Source organism: Sinohyriopsis cumingii, chromosome 7, assembly GCF_028554795.1.
Source record: "Sinohyriopsis cumingii isolate HCF-2022 chromosome 7, ASM2855479v2, whole genome shotgun sequence".
In the NCBI taxonomy this organism is placed as follows: domain Eukaryota; kingdom Metazoa; phylum Mollusca; class Bivalvia; order Unionida; family Unionidae; genus Sinohyriopsis; species Sinohyriopsis cumingii.
In genome coordinates, this window is record NC_142967.1 from 125,520,488 (window position 1) to 125,543,335 (window position 22,848).

At 34.1% G+C, this 22,848-nt stretch overlaps 1 protein-coding gene across 1 annotated transcript in view; it reads right to left on the bottom strand.

Annotated features, from left to right (window-relative positions):
• The window catches only part of LOC149796075 (roundabout homolog 1-like), a 73,872-nt gene that overhangs the window by 34,220 nt on the left and 16,804 nt on the right, over positions 1-22,848 (bottom strand). The window contains exons 7-8 of the mRNA XM_089966203.1: positions 8,645-8,935; positions 7,976-8,107 (exon numbers count right to left, since the gene is read on the bottom strand). Coding sequence (XP_089822329.1) covers positions 7,976-8,107; positions 8,645-8,935 — 423 coding nt within the window. The remainder of the gene's footprint in view (positions 1-7,975; positions 8,108-8,644; positions 8,936-22,848) is intronic.

Here is a 22,848-nt window from a genome sequence, read left to right on the forward strand (position 1 = left end):
TCGCTTTATACCAAAAAAACGTTATTTTTGCTAAAACAAACGAGTTCTATTAAATTAATGTAGTACTACAAAAGTTAACGAATCAGAATTAATGAATTGTAATACTTTACATGATCAGTTTATTTGTATTTTATTGTTCAGCATTAAGATTCGTTTTAAGCTTATCTGTTGTGAATAAAGTCTTGCATTTGCAACGGACATATTAATAGTTATATGAAGAATTTTGACTGTTGAAAAATAATCATAAAAGAAAGAAATTCCAGTTGTGTGAATTGGCAAGATGGCGGACTGTTCAGATGGACGTTGCAGTGCTCATGTGCAAATCATGGATAATTCTGTTTATGAGACGGCTCCAGGAAGATATATACTGAACTGGAAACAGCAAATGAAGGTGATTGTACTGTACATGGGAATTGTGGTTTAAATACTTTTTATGATGCAGATTTGGTGAGTGATGAGCCTGACAATGCAAAAAAGGCAGATTTGTGCTCGCAACCTCAATACACGAATACACAGAATGTCGACAATACATGTTTTGACAGAGATGCCCAAGATTAGTGTCACCGTTGTAACAGCCCAGCATATCAAGATGTCATATCTCAGGTTCCCAATCAGGACTATATTAGAAGACTTGATCAGGAATTAGATAATCTACCCAGAGACATGTATATTGAGAAATTGCTAGAGGTTGCACACGACAGTGAAGATATTGTAACCTGGTATATGTCAGTTTTATTTAGTAGAGCACGAGGTTTTCCTGGCTGTCCGTCTGGACATTTGGTTGTTAGAAAGAACAGAAATGGTGTAAGTAGTTTAATAAAATATGCAAGGGATTGTTATTCTTTAGCTATATATATAAAAGGGGATCCTTGCGAGATCAATTCTATTTTTAGCAAGAAGAAATCAAACCCTAATGTACAAGCTGAACATTGTGAACATGACGATCAACATAGCTCAGGGCAATCAGAACAAGTGATTAATTCAGCAAGACTCTCGCTAGCGGAAATCAAGAGTGATTGCGGACATCTACAACGAACTGTTGTTTCGCTCAGAGAAGAGATTATATCTCTGAAGGCAACCCAAATCACATTGGTGGCTATGAATGACCTTAATGCATTTCCGTGCTGATGTAAACAATAAGGTACAGGCACAATCTCAAACAATAGAACTGCTCCGTAATGAGATTAAGTCACTGAAAACTACTCAAAGCGTGTTGATGAAAGAAAATGAAACTCCCCGTACCATCACCGAGCAACTTAGAGTTAAGCTGATGAAATCTTTGAGTAAGCCCATGTCTTATGCGGATGTCGTTCGCACGCATAGTCCAGCTGTAAGTAACCTAACATGTAGTGCCAATGGATGTGGTGATCAACGCTCTCCATCAATTGCTGCTCAGAACAAGATTTATGTGTATAACTGTTCATCTCCCGTCTTGATTGACTCTAGCAAAACTAGTTGCGATACACACTGCTGCCTATCAAGTGAATCTCAGAACAGAACTACAGTGTCCAACTGTTTGTCTCCCGTGTCGGTTGAGGCTGACGACTCTACCCCAGGTACAATGGCAGTGGAGTCACAAACCGGCGTAACGACCCAACCAGCTTTGGAAAAGAGTGGGTCAGTGCTCTGCAAACGCTGATTTAAAAAAGTTCGGATATAATTTCACAGACTGTCGATATAAGACATATCGCCCCCTTCGATGGAAATATCCCACAGATTTATCAAGCCAATGTTCATCCTGATGTGACAAATGTCGTGCGCACACCCATTCGGAATCAAAATAAACTGTTAGCCCACACCGAACGGCTTTCTGAACAGGGGACTTCGACCAGGATAGAGCACGTTAGGCATCCGATGGCTAGCAACAGTAATGTGAAAGGTATTGACTTGAAAACCCCTCCTAGCAAGATACCTACTGTTATTGGGGGTCAGGTAGAAAGACCTATATCATTTGGTAAATCAGGTTTAGAAATCGGCTCAGAAAGTATTGTTGGACATGAGGATGTTGATGACAATGATGAGAATGTTGTATTTGAAGGTGTAGTTAGACGTAGAACAAGGCGCTTTTATGTGGGTGGCATTGGCGTCAAATCTACTGCTGAAGACCTCTGTAAACTCTTGAAAGAATACGATATAGATCCGTTATCCATAAAGTTTATCCACAGTAGACGTAATTGTCTATCGGCCAAGCTGGCTGTATATAATTCAGACTGGAACACTGTTGAAAATGATGTAACATGGCCAAAAGGTGTTTATGTAAGAAGGTGGTATGGGAATCAATCCTGGCAAGACAGGTTTAGCAATCGTGATCAGGAGGCAAATGAAGGTGCAGGATGCGATATTCCGTGACTAGGGTGACAGTCAATTGTTCATAAATTTGCCATTATGTTCTGTCGTAAGTTAATGTGTCTTGTCATCTTTGTCATTTTAGTCCTGCTTTTACAATACATAAGTATTAATATGCCTATATTGCAAGTTAATATGAATCTTAATATACTGACCTGGAATGTTAGAGGAATTATGTCCTCTGCTCTTAGCTTTAGTGCAATGCTGGATAAATATAATGTTGACGTAGCTTGCATAACTAAACATAAACTATTACAGCACATACTTCCATTCTGCGATACCATTTGTTCTGATTATAAATGCACTGCTAAGGCAGAGGATATTTCCTCTAATAGCACGTTAATGAAATGTGGTAAAGGAGGAGTTGCAATCTTCTGCAAAACTTCTCTCATGAGATATGCTAACTATATAGATGAAGTTAATAGTGACAGAGTTGTTGGCATAGAATTTAAATTTCCCGATATGCAAAATGTATATATTTTTTGTGTATATATGCCGACCCTATTATATGGCATAGATTGATACAAAGCGCAAATTGAGTTGATTCGAAATCGCTATGATCAGTACTCACAGCTGGGGGACGTGTATTTTACTGGTGATTTCAATGCAGTAGCTGAACCAGACACTTTCAGAGATTACAAAGATAGAGTATTTCATGTGTTCTTGCGATACAATAATCTAGTGAGTGCTGGACATTTAATATTATGCACTGGTTCCCGTTATACGTTCACCCCAGCAAGAACGATGATTGATCATTTTGTACTGTTGGATCAATGCATAGGTAGATTACGGAGTGTGCACATTGTTTCAGATCACGAAGAGCACGTGATATCTGACCACCTCCCTATCCTTACTTCCCTTCGTACAGTGACCTGTGGGAGAGACTTCAGACAGTCTATGAAGAGAATCAACATTGCCTGGAATAAATTAAACGCTGATATCTTGAAAAAGTTCAATCTGAGCTCGACCTTCGCCTGAAAACTTTAGATATAGATACTATTTCGGACAATGTTGATAGCTTTTACCGGCACATTGTTGATGCAATACAGCAGTCAAGCGACATTGCGCTTCCAAAGTTTAATTTTAATTATCATGCCAAACCATACTGGTCAAATGAACTCAAAGAAGCACATAAACTTCAAAGACAAGCTATGTATACTTGGATAAATGAGGGAAGACCGAGGGGCAGTCAATTTAATTCTTACAGAGAATATAAAGATAAGAAGACAGACTTTAGAAACGTTCAAAAGCTGGCTGTGGAAAAATATATGGGGGAGGTGTATGAAGAAATTGAAAAAGCACATGAATGCGATGTAAGACACTTTTGGAAAATTATCAATGTTGAGAGAGGGAACAATATAAATGTTTGTCAGGAACTATCAACTGATGGAGTTTGTGTCTGTGATGATGATTCCATCGTAAATGGCTTTGCCAGATACTATGAGGACATTCACACGCCGAATTTTAACAATAGTTTTGACGGAAACTTTTATGAATTTATAGAGAGAGAATTAAATCGGGGTCTACAGGACGGAGTAAGCCATATTGAGGCCTTACAGACCAGTATCAGTTTAAACGAAGTAAAAGAAATCATTAAAAGTCTAAAGAAATGAAAAGCATCGGGCCATGATCAAATTTGCAATGAACATTTGATCTATGGCAGCGACTACCTCATCGAGTGCATGACAATTTTATTTACTCGGATGATTGTTCAATCTTACATACCTGCAGATTGCAAAAAAGGGTTAGTAATACCACTGTACAAAGGTAACAGAAAATCAAAGAACTCCCTCGAAAGTTACAGGCCTGTTACTTTACTGCCTGTTATCTACAAAACCTTTGAGAAAATTATTCATGAACGTTTGGTAACCTGGCTCAAAGATACTAATTCTAGTATACCCAGTTCACAACAACATGGTTACGAAAAAGGTTTAGGCTGCACAACAGCAAGTTTTGTGCTGTTGCAATCAGTACAATATAATGTAAACATGGGTTCACGGGATTTTGCTGCTTTTTTTGATACAAAAAAGGCATTTGATACCGTGTGACACAAAGGACTGCTTATTAAATTATTCACGTTGGGAATTACGGGTAAATCCCTTTTGATATTTTTTAACATGTATACAAATTTACAGAGTAAAGTTCTTGTAAATGGGCAATTTTCAGATTGGTTCTCAATTGGCCAAGGAGTGAGACAAGGGGGTGTTTTGTCACCCTTGATGTACACAATATTTATAAATGACTTGCTGCTACAGTTAGAAAATAGTGGATTTGGAGCAAAGATTGGATCATTAGGTGTGGGAAATCCAACCCTAACTGATGATATTTCACTTTTGGCTATATATCCTAACAATCTACAAAAGCTGTTAGATATAGCATACGACTACAGTAATAAGTGGCGATTCTAGCTTAGTGTCACAAAGTCATACATTATCATTTTCGGTCCCCAATACAGAAATTATATCAATATGAAATGGTATCTTGGCCCGTCATGTTTGCCGGTTACTGATTCGGCAACACACCTGGGTCACCGGATTAACTCAAAGCTGACGTCACATGACGCAATACTCGATGCATGCAAGAAAGGGAAAAAATCTTTTCACGGTCTGTTTGGTATTGGCATTAAACCGAATGGTTTAAATCCTTTGGTTGCTGCAAATGTAATTATAAAGGTAATTTTCCCTTCAATGTTTTATGGAAGTGAATTATGGTGTAACATTTCAAAAAGTGACCTCGCTTTATTGGATAAAACTCTGATGTATTTTGCCAAACATTTACAAGGTTTTCCAATACATACAAGATCAGACATTGCCCTGGGAATGCTAGGATGGACATCAGCGCAGTCCGAAATTGATAGAAGAAAATTGATGTTTTTACACAGATTGTATTTGATGCCTAACAATGTACATACTAAACGTGTGTTTAACGTTACGTTATTTCACTTCATTTTGAGCGATGTATGTCAAGCTACGGGTTAATTTCAAATTTATATTATACCTCAAAGAAGTTTGACTTGCTTGGGTATCTAACCGATTATTTGCGTCATTCTGAAATTCCAGATAAACATAATTAGAAAGAAATTGTAAGGTCAAAAATTGTTGGTCTTGAAAATAGCCTCTGGAGAGTTCGTATGTCTAATCAAGCAGATTTTGATAGATTCTCTTCGATACACGAACACTTACGACCTTCCTCAGTGTGGCAGTCGGCTAAAACCAGACAACACACTAAGGTATTTACATATGTAGCTAAACTATGGGCTGCTGTTCGACAAACACAGCTTGATATGTGTATTAGATGTGGGAATGTTTATACAGACTTGATACCTCATTGTTGTGTTAGTTGTCCTTATATGTCGAACTTTAGAAAGACTTTAGGATTTAGGATTTAATTATGTTCTATCACATTTCGCTGAATGTATGATACAACTTACGCGTTTAGAAGAATATCGCACTATTTTAAGAAAAAAACAATTAGGTTTTTATTCAGTTTATATCCGTTTATAAATATAAAGTTGCTTACATCTTAAATTATAATAAGTTATATTCTCGTCCAAGAAAGGAATCAATTCGTGGCGGTATTTAGTGTTTATTAAATCTGTCAAAACAATTCATCTAAATAGATGGATATATATCTTTCCTCAAGACTCGTGTGATGCAAATTATCCTCTTCTAAGTTATTTAATCGTACACTTAGTGATTGTGAAATAAAGGAAATTAAACAATCTTGCTGACTTGCATATCTTATCCTTAACACATTCGTATAAATTAAATCTTGCGGAATGGTCTGTACCTTTCTTTATTATCTGATATTGCACTTACTTCAATATCTAGATCGTTCTTTAACCACGGACTTGATACTCAAATGAGACTAGTTCCCTTTCAAATTATAAAACATTATTGGAAATTCTTAAGTATATGGGCCGTGACGAGGGAATTGGAATATTAATATTATTAATACAATGTTCTTTTTAAATGTAACATACTTTGAAACTTGATATAAACAATAACCATAATCAATGTTTACACAAGTAGTATTTGTTCCGTTTATTATTGTTTCATAATCACGAAATGTAGATTCAAAGTCTCCATATGCAACAAAGTTATGCTTATCACATTTCTTGTGTCTATAAACTCTGTATGGTCCTCTGAATGCGGTAATGCCGTGCCTGGATAGTAATATCTCCTGTGATTTTTAAATACGTTATTCTAATAGTGGTGAATATAGTTATCTCTTACTTTTGGATATTTGTATGTGTAACCTCTGTAAGTTAGTAATTCCAAACTAGCGACTTTCATATAGTAGAAAATGGTGGTGATTCGCTTGGATAAATGTTCATCACGACGTGGGGATATCGGGATATCCTCCTTGCTGCTTCAACAAACTGATAGATTTTTAAAGAACTTGATAATACAATTTGTAAAAATGAAATACCTTTGACCTTTTACAAGACGTTTCTCAATGAAATCGGACTGTTTCTTATGTAGTACACTTGGCGGATCTTTATTTCTGATTGTTTGGTTAGCTATTGACTCTAGTGCATACAAAAGCTTCGCTCCTCTAGGATTTTAGTATTAATGGTTACTTTTTTGTTATTGACCCAAACTGATAGTTGTACATATTTATTACCAGCTAATACATGTGTATCTCTATTACCTTTCTATTCAATCTTTGAAATTTTCAATGTATGACTCAAGTTTCTTCATTTGACGCACTTTCAGTAATCTTTCCAGGTTTATCGGTTCTTCTTATTTTTCAATACACTTATGCTATTTTGACATAAAGTCATATTCTCATTCAGTCCCTTCATACGTATTGATGATTGTACTAATCTGTTTACAATTTGGTTCGTTATAGTTCTAAATTGTATCAGTCAAAACATATAATGTATTATATTTACTTAAATTAAAATAAGCAAATATATTGGTTATTAAAAACGTGTATCTACTAGTTCAAGCTGTATTATCTGACAATGTAAAGTAAACAAGGCATAGAAATATAAAATTGTGTAGAATACCCAGTGCTGCATTACATATTCTAAAGCTCATATTACACCACCGTGTTGATTATGCTTCGAAATATTAATTCACTGACTTGACTTAGTATTTGGTATGCAAAACTGAGATGCTTTCCATTACTAATAGTTGACGTTTAACCATATCCATGTAATCTCACTATCCTCTCCAAGAAGAAATTAGTGACACCATTATTTTCTCTTCGATCATGGGTTCGGACTTTGAGATAAACAATTGAACTATCTTATTACTTCGATAAGCATTTGCCCGAAGCAGATCATCGTCAGAAATGGAAATTCTTTTTTGTTTTATCATAAGCAATATGAAATTACACAGAAAGATTTTAACAATATTTCTAATGTTATTCCTTATCCTGATGAAAGCTGAAAAAAAATGTGCTTGATATACGATTCCACAATCAACATCATCAAAAGTATGATTTCAGAAGAAAGACTGCCTTACTGAAAATAAGAAAACGATATGTCAGATTCTGACCCTAGACTCTTTCGTGTCGTTCGCATTATGACACAACTTTCCAAGTACTTCATGAGATCGATTTAACAATAATTATGTTAGAATGTATAATAGACAAGACCGGGATGAACAAAGGAACTAACCTTGTTTCCTACAAGTACAGTGAGAGCACCGCCGTCTCTTGATGAGGAAACCTATTATTACCATGACAATGCACACCATAGCCACCGTAGCTATTGCCACAAGCATTATCCTCGTCTCTGTGACAGTTTCTGCTGAAAATCAAACAATAAATTAATTTTATTATGAATAATATAGCAAAGAAATATAAATGTGCTAGAACTCCATAATACAACAAGGGTGATACTTTACTTTGAAAGATACTCTTTTGTGTCTCAGTAGTCATAAAACTATGAATACGAATATGATAGTGATGAGTATGTTTTGTTTCTTCAAAACAGCACAAGTTAATCTATGATGTAATGAACTATCCATATCAACTTCAGTTTATTACATGTTAGTGTAAAGTCGTGTATTAGCAATGTAGAGATTAGTGAAACATTTATTTCTGTAACTCATATTTAACTCCTGAACTAGCAATAGTTTTCTAAAAATTGTATCATCGCTTGAAGAAAATTGTAGAATATGAAGTCCCATACTTCTTAATTGTTCCACAAAATAATGATTACATATCTGTTGTGCAAGGGTGTACCAAGATGCTGCATTTTGAGATAATTGGACAATCATTGTTTAGGCGTCTGGTTCAGCTAGTCCACTGTATGTATATGCAAATATTATTTGATATATCTCACCATTGCGAGTGTAGACAACGATAGTCTTTGTCACATTACTTGTAAATATGGAGTTATTCGCCGATAGAATAATGTCGTATCTTGTGTTCGGAGTTAGACCTTCTATAACAGCGGTCGCAACGTTTCCATACCCAGGATTTATTGCATACACACTTCGAGTATAGTTTCCGGCTGATGCTTCAACAAGAAAGGTCTGGTCTGGTCCTCCACTGTGTCCCGCCACCCACTGTACTGTCAGGCTGTTTTGTGTTACTTGTGTAATTCGGACATCCGAAGGAGCATCCGGAACATCTGGGGAATGTAGGGTACATTTTAAACTAACCTATTTCACTTTGGGATATTAATGTATTCAGTTTCTCAATAGAACAAAATCAAGAATTTTCTGACAAAAATAAAAGGTATCAACTACGGTTTCACTGAGAAAGGATGACATTTAGAAGAGACATTAGAGCTTATATCAATAGCATACAAACTTAAGTTCTATTAATCGGTTGACGCTTGAACGAGTTCCAATAAGATGAACAAACCCCGAGTGAAATGTTCATCATTAATAAAGGATTAGACCACTGAAATCGTATTAAGTAGACCTGAATATTCCGCAATGCAGCATATTATCTTTCATATTCTTTGACTCATTTAATTTATGTGCCATGAGAACTCAATCCAGAGACGTCATTAGACATTACTCTAGTGGAACTTGCCCTTTGATTTAAGTACCCTATTTCTTTCCAGTGCAAGATTCAAACCACGAGTCATGCAAGCGCGATTTTCAATTTACCATTGAAAAATTAACGCGAATTAAATATTCATTTTCTCATTAGTGTATATTGTGATAGAGAAAGTACAGTTAGTCAAATAAAACATGCATCGAAGGCGCGTAAAATATAATGTATCTTGCCAAAATTGAAAATTAATACGAGGAGGTTGCACAGTTTGAACATTGAACACATTCTTCAATGAATATCATTCTCTTCGTTCAGGTCAATGTAGAAATGAATATGGAAGGTTTCGTTATTTGGTTTTAATGTGAGTGTCGGTAATTTGCTACTATCGTTGTAAACATTTTCAAACTGATGATATTTAGTGTAAAGTAAGGATCCAAAATGACTGCAAAAGTAATAGAGTGGAAATAAAATAATCAGGCAAGCAGGGCCATATACTCCAAAGAGCTCGTTGGATAATATCAACGTTGGTCTCCTTCATGTTAAACCTCATAATAAAACCCTTAAGACCTTGAAAAGCCCCTGAAGGGCAACAAAATAAGGATCAAGTAGAAGTGAAATGTATATTGCCAAACAGCTAAATTTCGATGATAAGTACTGAAAATCTAACCTGTCCTACAGTCACTTAAATATAAATGGCTTGGCATAACAATAATTAAACTAACTATAAACGTCTGCAATATGCATGTTGAAAGAAACAGCTTTCCGATTATTAAATAGCACCATCACAGGAAATGTTTTAGTCCAGGTTGATCTTGATTTTAAAAAGTGAGATCTGCCAAGCCAGTGTGTAGCAGCAGAGAGGGCGAACAGACCACTTTTTGAAGGGTCCAAATGCCGAAATAAACCTTCGTAAAAATAAAATAAAAAGATTAAATGGCGTAAATAACTTTAAAAATCAAAATATTCTCACCAAGCTGACGCTTCTCTAATTGAGTTAGTTTATTTTATTTTGATGTTTTTTTTTCTCGAACTGAAAACGTATCAAAGATAAGCTCAAATATATTACGAAATTGAACCAACTTGAGGTCGCGCTCTCTCTCTGCTGCAATACTTAAATCATCGTCATATCAATCTCTCAACCAAATATTTTATGAAGACATACGATATCGTGATCGAGGATCATGTACGTTTATTGTTATAAATCCGTGTGGGGTTGACTGTATTCGCGAAAAGAGGTTTTTAAATTTAATTGTATCTATGTCACCGCTACACCAAGTCGGATGAATATTTCTCAATGTTTGAGTATCGACTCCATTAAAAACAACTAATATATTACAGTTATCTCTGATCACTTTTGGTATTTGTGTGTATCGCTGAGTAACATAAATTACATCTGTGTTTTTGTGTCTGCCTCGAGAAAATATTCTAGCTGGATTTAATTGTTTGTCCAACATCACATCATCGTATACAACTAAATTATTAATAAATCCATCAAGGTCGTCTACGGATGGTGTTTCATCAATATCAGTTATAAAATTAATAATATCATCGCCATCTTCGTCCAACAATTTTGCATTTTCATTAAAATCTTTAATCACTTCATAGCATTTCTGATCATCAACTGACGGAGCTACTAAATACAACTTATCCCATTTGAGCCATCTCTTTATCCAGTTAAGTAATAATTGCGTCTTACCACTTCTAGATGGACTTATTATTATCATTCTGATAGAATTTGATAGCGCTGGATGATGCTTGACTGGCTCTTGCTTTCGTGTCGCTGAGAAATGAATGGCATCCATGTTATACAAATATAATAAATAATATGGATTTATATTGTGTTCGACGTAGAGCACATCTCCTACTAGTATGCTAGTAACAATAATAACAAAAAATAAAAAGCGTTCACTAACAGGTAAATGTGTGCGATGTGGTACAAAAAATATATATTTATTTATCTTGACAAGTCAGGGAAAATTGGTTGTGATGTCGCCACTTCATTATGAAAATTACGAGAACTCCGTGGGCTAAATACCTAGGAGAAGAATATCTTCCTAGATATAATTATTGTGGTCCTGGTACCCGACTTGATATCCTACCTGACGAGCGAGATCAACCAAGACCTGGTGAATATCCAATAAACACGATTGATAAAGCATGCTATATTCACGATGTAGCTTATAAAAGTAAATATTTAGAACAACGACATATTGTAGATGTGAAGATGATTCATGCATTAAATTCCACAAAAAATAAATCTTTGAAAGAATCATTATCTAATTGGTTGGTAAGATCTGCGATGAAAGGTAAAGTATTATTCGAAGCTGGTAATTAATCAACCAATTATTATAATGGAATCGATTTATTATAACCCAAGAGGATATTAGAAATGTAGAGCACCTATTAGTAATCTCGCTGATGCAGCAAAATGTCACACGTTCTGCCGCCGAAGCGTGGCTACACGACATGCAATATGGTAAATGTATTTACGACCGCCGAAACGAATTCAGTACGCACATTTCGATGTCAGCGTTCCTAATGAAGTTCATCGAGCAGATATTTTGTTTTTACCACACGATACTATCAAAACTGGTTGTTGTCAATCAAAGCACAAATACGCATTAACTGTCATTGACGTTGCAAGTAGATATAAAGAGGCAGAACCATTATCAACTAAAATAGCAACTGAAGTTGTATCTGCTTTCGAACGAATTTATCAACGAGAACCCTTACGATGGCCACATTTACTACAGGTTGATCCTGGCAAATAATTTATTGGTGCAGTATCATCGTTGATGAAGCAACATAATGTCAAAATCAGACGAGGACATTCTGCAATTCTTCTTGATCAGGCAATTATTGAACTATTTAATCGAACTCATGCTGAGCGGTTATTTTGGATATCAATATGCGAAGGAAATAACTCAGGGCAACAAGAGATCCAGCGAATGGATTGCAAGAGTACCAAGTGTGATAGCTGCGTTAAATAAAGAAATTACTCAAACGACTGCCGTGAAACCTATTAATGCAATTACAAAAAACATATACAAATACAACGACATGAAGTTTCAAAATAACCAGTATTAGGCAATTTTTCTGTAAGATATTTATATGAACCTGGTGAACTTGAAGGTGGTAAAAAGAGCGACTGATCCTATTTGGAGTATTAAGTTACATACAAGTTCTAACGTGGTAAGATCCACAGGTAGACCTGCAATATACAGATTAGATTCAAATGCTCCTCAGCGTAGGTTTGTACGTGAACAATTACAAGTAATTCCTGAAGATACACAATTAACGCCGCATTCACTTAACTATCACCTCGACGTCGATTACATTCAAGACAGGTCAGCCTTACATTTACGCGTGTTTGACCAAGACTATTATTAATTCTATCTACGATAAATTGTTTTGGATTATTAAGAATATTGTTCCACAGCATTACCGTGTTACAGCTTGCACAATGATTATTCCGTTGTTGTTTTAGCGTCATGATAAACTGAACATCGAGATCAAAATAGCGTTTATTTTTTTATCACATTGTTTATAATTATCTAATTTTATTCTAATTTTATCAACGGAAACTTCATTGTTGTCTTTGAGATTTTCTGTAAAATTTATGATTACCCTATGTAACTGAGATATTCTCCTAACTCTAGATAGTGCAAGATAAACTAAATTTGACCATTCGATACGGTCATCAATAATCCTAATATTAGTATCTTCAATAGTTAGTCCTTGTGATGAATGAATTGTTATAGCATATCTTAGCGTCCATGGAGGTTTGTCCTTCACGGGGTCAGGCATTAACGCGCTCTCAACAACACAGACAGGAACTAAAACAATGTCATTTAGTACAAGATTTTGTTTCCTTGTCCGGCAAGGGGCCTTAATATTCAACTTCACAATTTTGCCGTCGCGAATCTGCTGGTCGATAACACAATCGTACATGTAGATTTGAAACATTTTCTTTATGTAACAAAAATAATTGTTCTTGAAGTGTATCACGAACTATCTTTCTACTTGCAACTATCAAATAATCTGGTCTCCACATTGCATAAAATCGTTAATAGGAGTTTCTAAAATTATTTCACGCATTATTTCATATTGAATTTTATTCGGTTGTGGTCTGATTATTTCTTAAACTCTCTTAATTCTGCATCAAGTGCTCTATGATCATCAGTTATTTCTTCATAATAATCAACAAAATTCCTTAACTATTCATGCGGAGACAGTCCAACAAAAGGCGGTGGTTGACCATGATCGCCACACATTATTATAGCAGTATTATTTGTTAATAACCAATCAAGAAATGTTTTTAATGTTTCTAATAACACTGTACATATTTCATCCCAAATAATAATCCTTGGAAAATATTTTTCACCAATTCGTTCAGGAGTCCATACGTCTCCTTTCCATCGAAAGAAATTGTGATAATTATATGATCTCACTCCTCGCTCGATAATTTCTCTGGCGAGTCTGTGTGTAGGTGTTAAGACAATCATATCGACAAAAGAATGCAAGGAATTCTGGCGACGAAATAATTCGATCACACGTGTTGTTTTACCACAACTACCACGTCCATTAAGATAAACTGTTTTATGCCTAACTACAGGATCATACACAGATGGCGCTGATGACAATTTTGATATATTATTATTTTTGTAATAACTATCCTTAATCGGAACATCTGCAGTTTCGGAATAACTGAGTATCTTTTTATTTTTTATTCTCTTTTCACCCCATGATGCATGTTTGTATATATTTATCAATTTTGTGTTTTTACTGACATAAAATAATTCCGTGACGACTGTAACTGCGGACTTAGAAAATATGTTCACCATCGATAATAGATATATCGAAACATAAGCCAGCATTAAATATCTTAAATGAGTAAACTGCGGTGATTCGCTATCAATATAACTAACAATTGTACCTAATTTAGTTCTGTTTGATAAGTTAGCAGTACTTCGACTTAATAAACGTTTTTTTCTTTGTTGTATCAGCAATTATGAAATCTAGTTCAGCATCATCTATAATCATTCTTGTGCAATGCTGTTTATGATCATATGATTCTCCTTGGGTAAATTTACCTATTATTTTTCTGCCAAGATCTTTTGCGATTTTATTCTCATAATCATTCTTATCGGGATTTTCATCATCAGATTTCTTTTGTTGTGGTATCCAAACTTGTTTCTGCGAACTATATGATAAAATTGCTTCACTTACAAACAACGATAATACTATTTTTGAATCAAGCATACATCGTAATAATTCTGTTGATGCCCACATTTTTCTGAAAAGTGTTTGCCAAACCAGATATATCAAATCGCATGGAGATCTCCGGCAAACTTAAATGACTCGATACAAGCAAATCCAGTTAAGTCAAAATCTGGTAATGATCCATTTATCGATCCTCTGGTCATCTCTTGTGTGGGATGTCCAAATCTGTTAAAATATTCAGAACATTCTCCCATTTCAAGAAAACTTCCGGGATAACATGCAACCATATCAAGTGATATCATATTTTTATAATCGTATTTGGTATTCCATAATCCGGCGTGTCCATATTCGACACGACTTGATGTTATATCAGCTAGGAGATCAAATCGAGTCGGTTTCCACGAATTTTTTCTCTCTAGCAAAATTAGCCGCAACAGATGGAGTTGTAAAACAATTATTCATTAATTGTTCAGTCCTGACATTGTCAATGTATTTCATTTCTTCGTGTAGAGATTCTGTACGATAAATAACGCCATTAGGCCGTACAAAATGATCATAGTTTCCATCGGAACTTTGAAAACACCATACTGATACAGGATCGTTCTTACTTATTTCGTTAACAAAATCAAACTTATCACGGTAATAGAACTTAACGGTTCAATATAGTGGAAATATTGTCCCCGCAGAAGTCCAAACATGTGCATTTTGATCAATGTTATTTATCGGAACTCCTTTCGAGTTATATTTCGATTCGTATTTTACTTCTCCTATTATTGTTTTTACTTTATTGTGTAATTTTAGTGTTTTTTTCTAACTTAGCAATATCGTTTATTGTAACTTCTTCATCCTTGAATGATTCAGCCTACTTGTTTATCTGTTCACGTCATAGATCTGTTAGTTCATTTCCACGTATCGCGTTTGTGAAGTGTTCTGTAATTCGCTCGGCTACACAATTTAGCCTTGACAATGACGAAAATTTCATTGGTTTGAGATCATTAACGCTAGGTTTTTCATTCAGCGGATATATTACATAAATAACCGTGGTCACAGGATAAGGTTCTTCATATTACGGTTTGTCAATACCAGTCAATATTCCTGGTTTGGATTATTTTTGTTTAACGTAACAAGTTTTTCATTATGAAGGACAGGGTAAAGTTTGTCACGGATAATCCATGTATCACCTTGTTCGATATCTACCGTTGCAATAAATTTTATTCTGGAAATATATATTTGATTGTCGAGATAATCAATAATCGTCGCCACTCTTTTGTCGTTCATTGGAGCATCGATAATATTTTTGTTGTTAATAATTTTAAATATAGACCACACATGAGATGCACCATCGTCACGAAATTCTTTCTTGGCGTCACGAATACTTTTAATCAGTTTTCGTCGGATCAACCAGAGCTCGACTCGGTAAGTCCGGGATTCTTCTGTCAAGATCGAATCTGGATTTAAGAAACTTCCTTTCCCAAGGCTCGATTTTAGATAATCTCTGAAACTCCTCCATATTATAATTAAGACAAATATATATTAAAATTCAAATATAATTGTATATATATTGATCCAATAAAACATAAATGCAGTTGATTAAAGATAGGTTATGTATTTCCACGTGATAAAGCCTGCGTGAATCAATTCTGCCGACTTCATTTACAAAGAGTACGGAGAGGACCAAAACCGTGTTTACGATGTGGTGTTGGGGTTAGAAGAGAAACGCAGTTGTGTGTGCAATGTGATGGTAAAAGTACACGGAGCTGAAACGAAGTTATGATTCAAAAAGAACAACCTTGACAGCGTCAAGGACGATAAATTATAAGAAATATAAGAGATTTTCTTGTTAGATTTTAAAATAATGATTCAGACAAGTTATTATTTAGACAAATAATATTATTATATAAAATGGAGCAAAACGAGTTTGTGAGACATCCTATCAAAACGAATTACGAAGCATCCCGTGATGGTGTAATTAGAAATTATCGCCAAAAAAAGCAGTTGGTAGTGTCACTAATACTAGTTATCTCATGATTAATACTAAGGGAAATAAACATTATTTCAGTCACGGGTTCGTTTATGAATGCTTTCGGGGGATACTTGAAGACGGTCTTGTGATCGATCATATTAATAAACAGAAACTTGATAATCATTTAAATAATTTACGCGCTATTATACAAAACCAGAACAGTATTTTCGGAAATACTAGAAACATTCAAACGTTGCAAGACCCGTTAACTCTCTGAATACAGAAACTAATGAAGAAATTACATTTCAATCAATGAATTCAGCTGGAAAATATTTTGATATCTGTCAGCGTTCCATTCAGCAAGTCGCAGATAATATTACTTATCGGCGTTTTCAAGAAAATATAAATAAAAAATACGTTTTTATTATTGTTGAAGGAAAATATCTACTAATTATAATTTATTTTTTGTTTTTATTCTGCAACGCAAAGTTTTATAAATTGCAGCATTATTGAAGGGATACTCTGTCGAAGATACATTACACGATTAGAGTTATCTCCCTTTATTTTATTCGCTTATTAATACATTATTTTTGGGGTTCCTTTTCTGCTTATCGTGTTGCTGAATATAACCAAATCGTTATTTCAAAGCGAAACAAACACAAAATAACATATTGGTATCCTACTTCAGAGTTTAACTCTATTGTAAGACAGAGAAAATCATTGTCATTGGACTAATATGATCCTTGACTATCAAGGGGAATAACTCTTTCCTGACTGTGTCATGACTAGTAGAAAGATTAAATGATTATCTTATGTGTATTTTACCACTATTTTCATTTTAAATAAGTTATTTCTTTTTGAATTGTTTCTTTTGAGTTGTTTTTAAAGAAACATTATCCTTATTTTTAAGAATCTGTCACGTTTCTTGCTTCATCTAGAATTTGTCAGCGATATTAATTAATATAAAATGAAAATACAAATATCAAATAAGCCCTGTCCATTGTGTGAGCTTGATTTGGATTTCTGACTATTAGTTAGCTTATATATCATAGAGCTTCTTACATCATTGGCAGTCAAATTCATCGGACAAGCACACCATTCCCCACACTCATCACGTGGTGGGTGCCCTTTTACACTCTCCTGGGAGGATGTGCATGTGTTTAATCGTAGAGAAGGCCCGTATATACATGGGGGTTGTGTTGTAAAATTATTCTTTTATTATTATTATTATATATATATATATATATATATATATATATATATATATATATATATATATATATATATATATATATATATATGAACTATGAAAATATTAATGCTATTATTTATGCCAAAAAAAATAATTAAAACATGACGGCATAAAACATGTCGGCATAAAAATATCAGATGAACTTTATCCTGAAACAATTATTTCTGATTTTCAATCATTATAAGAACGTATATCTGAAGATAGATATACACTACCATCAGAGTACAAGTTTATTAAGCTCATCCAGCAAGCTATGTTTCAATCGCTGACTATGGTCAAAGAAACAGAAGTGGAACAATTCGTATTTCTCTCAAGCGCGATTGAAAAAAATAGATCAGAATTATCTCACGAATACGAAAGAAAAAACTATTAACATCCGTATAAGACAATTAAGAAAGATTGTGTCAGAAAACGAAAACTCTGTCACAAATGACCATAATGACAATGAAATTGAAAGTGTCGTTAGTAACTCTATTACTAGTGACTTTATTAACAACGTCATTTCTGAAGAAGATTTTGAAAGTGAATAATTTTTCACCTTGCTAATCAAGGATGATATTTATCCTTTTGACTGCGAAGGTTCAAAGGATTATGTAATTTTTCTATAATGGTTTTCATTATTTTAGTATATATTACCCAACAAATTTTAGTATATATTACCCAACAAATTCGATAATTAGTGAAGATTAAGATTTCTATTTTTTATTCTGATAACATTTATCCTTGACTACCAAGGGATTATGTAATTTTCTGTTTTTCAGTAGGTCTTTCACAATTACGAGCATCATAGTACCCCCAAATTATAAAATCTGACTGCCTTGTCAGTCAAAGGTTGAGTATCGTGTACATAATATCTGGACGAGAATCAGTAAAAAAGATAAATTCTGTTATACTATATTTATTAAATCCTTGACTTTCAAGGATTATTATTATTTTGTGCTTTTCAGCAGGATTTTAGTACTATTATACCCCATCAACTTGATAATCTGAAATAAGATTGGTAATATACCCATCAAATTTTAAAATATAACTAATCATCATTAAAAAAAATCCTTTTGTTATAATATATTTATTTGTTCCTTGACTTTCAAGCGTAAAATTATTATGTAATTTTTTTCTTCTTCTTTTGTTTTCAGTAGGATTTTCATTATTTTAGTATAATTATACCCCATCGAATTATAACATCTAACTGATTTTCTTTACTTTAGTACTATTAATCTTCTCGGCACCGCAAGAGGCTGTTCTTTTTCGCCGATATTCTTTCTGTATTTGAACCCTTCAGTGAGATTAAAAGCTTACTGTCTACGGAAAATTACTGACGCTGGTGGCACTGGTTACTGTCCATTCTGACAGCAATAGAAAATTACTTGCAGAAGTTACTGCTTCATTTTGGAGCAATGGAAAATTACTGGCATCGGTTAGTGTTCCATTTTGACCTCAATGAAAAATTACTGGCATCGGTTAGTGTTAGAGTTTGACCTAAATGGAAAATTACTGACACATGTACATTGCGTAATTTTCCCCCAGTGTACTCCATTGACCTCAATGGAAAATTACTGTGGATTGTGCGATTTTTATCAGTATACGCGCACTTGAAATTGTGTATCCGCTTTACAGGCAGCCTGTGCTGAATGTGTCACAGTAGCGAATACACAACTGAAATAAATTACCATGTAATTTTACCAGTATAGACATACAATTTTGTCGGCATATACCCCATCAAATTATAAAATCTAACTGCCCTGGCATTTAAGGTTGATTATCATTTATCTGAAATCTGAACGAGAATCAGTAAAAAAAAGAACGTATTATTTATCTGAAATCTGAACGAGAATCAGTAAAAAATGAAGTATGTTTTATTTTATTTCCGCTGAATATGAATGAATCAACAACGTGAAGATCTGTGATCATAAGATAAAAATCTATGATTAGAAATCTTAAGATAAAAATAAATACAGATTTATACTAAGAAATTCTCCACTTTAATCAATTACGTGTCCAGATTGGTCAGTAAGTTTGAAATGGGTTCGTGATAATAGATTATTATGTGCACTTAGGTAAACAGGGTTGATCGATACTGGTACAATCAAATACCCTGGAGGTACTTGCGGTGTAAAGGTATAACAAAATATCTCCTTGTTGAGCCTTTTTTTCCATATCTATTTTATAGTTGCCATCAATTACATCACATACAAGATTGAATGCGATTATTGAAGTTATATTAACAGTTCCTCGTGAAATATGGCGCCCTCCTCCGTATGGATCATTGTCATGTTTGAGAATGCCTGGAGGTGGGTATATTTTTCTCCATGACTCAAGTATTTTAGCATAGTTTTCATTAATAATATTATTGAGTGATAATATTAGTTCGTCGGTGGTAAATCCTGGTAATATAAAATTTAATAAATCTGCTTCGGCTATTTTATAATGATCAAGATATAGTTGCTTGATGCTTATTTTTACTCTTACATCTATAAAAGTACTAGCATTTATTACCTCAACATTAACTTGATTAGCATATTTAAGGTCTGACACAATTTGATTTTAATGTTGTGTCGTTTAAATGATTTTCTTTTTTTAGATCGTTATTAGGATAATCCAGGATATAATTTTTAAATAACTGCACTAATGTCGTGAATGTAATTATATGTTCTGTTTTAATTTCATCAGCCAGTGATCAGAAATTTCTTTCATAAACAATTTTAGTAGAGGGTTTACTATCATAATCAATGATAGTAAACGGTGTTATAAGAACTTTTTTCCATCTCGAAAACTATAAATATCCGTGCCAGTCCATGGATAAAAATGTCGATATTTAGGAATTGTTATAAATTTCGTTTCGGTAGTGGGAAAATCATCTCGTCGCGGTTCTGGTGGTCCATGATATTCTGGTGAAATTCAGATCTGATCGACGATTGATAAATATCAGCGGCATAATCTTGCAAATATATTTCCATCGTGACAGATAATGTTGGTTCGTGAACTGTGATAGTTATTTTTGATTCTTTTCCAGTTATTGATTTGATTCTCCGTTGAAATTCATAATTGATTTGTTCAATTTGATAAGTGCCAGTAGGAATAGAGATAACTTGCCAATCGGGGGTTCCATCTGGTTTATTTTTATTTGCAAATACAAGCGGATTATATGCATGTAATCCACCAAATGATTTTGATCTGAAGTTTGGCCAGCTGTAATATACTCGTAATTGTGCAAGAGATATTTCTATTACTGGAATTGCAGTTGGAAAATTAACATTAAATTCAGTATTAGTCTAATTTGCTGATATCATCGTGGTTTTCAACGAAGCTGTGTTCGTTACAATTTGCTGAAGAAGTTCGCCTGACGATGTCATTATTATTATTGTTTAAATTGGACACATTTGTACCTTTAATGGCAGCGCCATCATGGTAAATTTTAATAATTTCTGAAAACTCAAAATTAGAAATTATTCCATCATTATGGCTCTTTGATAAAACTGATCATAATTTGAAGTATGCTGTTGTCGCGGTGTGTAACTTTATTATATGATCATGCAATTTTGCATTTGTGCAAATACATATTTTCTTTTTTGCAATGATATTGAGAACACCGGAATTGTTGTTGTAGCTGAAATACAGATTGTTACAGCTATTAGCGCCATCATTGTTATCGTTGATAATAACACACCGGTTCCAGCAACAACAGTAGTCACTGAATAAACAATTACATCAAGAATAACTACACGTCTGCGCTATTTCTTTATTTTTATTGTCTATTGTTCGACGGTATCTTTTAATTTTGTTTGCCATTCACGTGCTTGATTATACCTAAATTTTTGAACGTCGATTGATGTGATCGTTGTATTTTACGTCGTAACCAATTGAGGTGTTTCAGCTACAAATCCTAGACACCACCAGTAAGATGTTGCGGTTAATTTCTTATCAGCTGCTTCCACAATAAATATTTCTTCGTTTCCTTTGTTTAATATAATAGACACAACTCCAGAAAACTTATCGGTTGAATGCCGCCAGGGATACTTTGTAAATATCTCAAATTTTACAGCGCTGAACACAGACAGTCTGTACACACCAGTAACTTCTGTATTATGTACAAGAGTTTTATTTTGATGTGACCATGTTGAGAATCCTGATAATACTGTGTATACTGTGTTGTTAATCTGTTTTTGGGGGATTTTAATTAAATTAATTTTTTAACGATCTCAGGAATCCCACTTACGACATCTTCTAGTTTTTTTCTAATCGTTTCAATTTCTGATATAGCTGTTTTGATATAAGTGAGTTTCACGTCGGCAGTAAACAGAGTGCCAAAGAAATCATCTACGATTTTATTGAGTTTTTGAAAATTTATGCGAGTATTTAAAAACATATTCACGTAAATATCATACTCAGCTCGTAGCGTTAATAATTTAGTATCTACTGTGTCTACATAATTTTTTCTCGCGGCATCTTCATCGGATGTTGGATCTCTTAAAACAACTATTTTATTTCCGTCCATGCTACGTTCTCCTGTCTTTGTATCACCAGTGTTCCGCAAACGATTAGCATCACTTCTTGTAATTTCATTTCTAATAGTTGCGAATGATATACTTGAATCTCTTATTTTTCCATCATCAGTAAATATTGGAATGTTATGCGTGGCCGCACCAAGAACTCTGCGAATTATATCATTCCATTTATGTTGCTCGTTTTTAAAATCCCATATTTATCCTGAAAAATAACAACTTCATCTTTATCAACTTCAGATAGGTTCATAATATCAGCGAATTCATCTTTAGTCACGTAATTTGACAAATCAATGTCATCCTTTTTTCTTACCATTGATAGAAGAAGATCTTCCGGAAATATCAACCATTATACTTTAAAGATCAGTTAAAAACGATGCAGTTACTCGTGTAATCATGCACGACTTTATGAGGTACATTGAAAGACTTTGATATAGCGTTAATTACATTAATTACTTCACGACCACATATTGGTGGATCAGTTAGTACTTGGGTTGGTAATGTTGAATACCAGACTGGAGTTTTTGTAGTGTTTATGTATTTTAAAAATTCAACTCGTTGAAGAAGCCCGTACGAATCGAAATACACGATTCCACGTG